Here is a 1,379-nt window from a genome sequence, read left to right as displayed (position 1 = left end):
TTTGATGGTCTTTCGAATGAGATTCCATCGAGTAATCGGCAGTTAAATTGATTTGTGTTTTCGGATCCAACGAGGTGAAGTGTCGAGCAATCTGCAACGATGTGAAACATCTCACCTATGAGGATCTGGCTAACGAATGCCGTATCCGTTCCCTCTGGAACGAGCTCGGTCGATCGAATATGCCGAGTAGGGTCGGCAAGTCGTGCACATGAGATCACGACGGAGCTCCATAAAAAGCCGGCCTGGAGGGCTGCTTTAGTCAGTAGCCGGTGAACGTCCAGGGATGACTTACTTGGAGGATGGCTTCTCTCAGGTCGACGAGAATTTCCGTCTGTTTGATGTTTTTCGTTCGAACGCTCTCTTCCTTCTGATCGTCAGCCATGTCGCCTCCAAGAATGACCTGAATGACGGTCTTGTGATTCCGGAAAGCGGACATTCCCGAGAAAACCCCCAAAAAGCGGTCAAAGAAGGATGTGTCCGCTCATATCGCAACTCTAATCATGGCACATGTCTTGAAACGAGCATCGGAGATCGACGGAGACCATCCCGTAAATCTCCGAGTAGTGACCCAGTCTTCCCTATCTTCAAATGCTACCGGTTGGGGCTTCTATTGGAGAGTGGCTCACAATATTTCAAGGAACGCGTCGGAAAAATTGATCAGTGATTATGGAAGTCTGGGGGAATGTGTGTTCTCGATATAGAGCTTGGCAATCAATGCACGTTAGCGACCGTCCCGGAAGGACTCCTTCAGGCGAAGATACTTGGGCGCCGATGTTCCGACGTCGGGCACGTCAGCTTCGCCTCTTAGCCGACTTTGAAATCCGGGAGCTTCTTCTGGAGGGGGCTTTCGTTTTCCCAGGAGCTCTGGCAAGGAGGCTTCTATTGGACAGCTTCTACTATGGAAGAGGGCCGCTCTCGGGAAATTCACGGTAAAATGCTTTGAGCCGCAGCGAAGCGCGGCAGGGTACGCTAGTCTCACATAAAATTTCGGGAAGCTTGATCCATGAGGCTAGACCCCCCGCATTCCAGCTCGATGAGCGCAGACACGCTCTTCATCGAAGATCATTATGCTCCTTCTCAACAGGGAAGGTGCGGACAGATCTCCGAGCCGATAGTGCCGATTGTGATTATCACGAGCAGGGAACGATCTCAAAACTTTCAGATCCTGTGGGAGGGGTTCGTGTTCCAGGATGTCGAATATGTTGCGCGTAATGTTCGGCTGCGACAACAGATTGCCTCCTTCGGCCGTAGGTTAGGCCAAGGCTTGATTGACCATCAGACCATCACTAATCCATAAGAGCCTAACGAGTTTTCACCGAATACCTCGCTCCGATGCGAGAAGCTTCGATTTCTGGAATTACGGACTCTGTAGATTCTCC

General features: G+C 50.9%; 1 protein-coding gene across 1 annotated transcript in view; it reads right to left on the bottom strand.

The window, feature by feature from the left end:
* Positions 1–259: 259 nt before the first annotated feature.
* The window catches only part of LOC100905257 (uncharacterized), a 2,331-nt gene continuing 1,211 nt past the window's right edge, over positions 260–1,379 (bottom strand). The window contains exon 4 of the mRNA XM_018641324.1: positions 260–400. Within this exon, the coding sequence (XP_018496840.1) occupies positions 260–400 (141 nt within the window). The remainder of the gene's footprint in view (positions 401–1,379) is intronic.

This window comes from Galendromus occidentalis, unplaced genomic scaffold, assembly GCF_000255335.2.
Source record: "Galendromus occidentalis unplaced genomic scaffold, Mocc_1.1 scf7180000077529, whole genome shotgun sequence".
In the NCBI taxonomy this organism is placed as follows: Eukaryota; Metazoa; Arthropoda; class Arachnida; order Mesostigmata; family Phytoseiidae; genus Galendromus; species Galendromus occidentalis.
The sequence above is the reverse complement of the archived record's forward strand: the minus strand, read 5'-3'. Positions and strand labels throughout refer to the sequence as shown.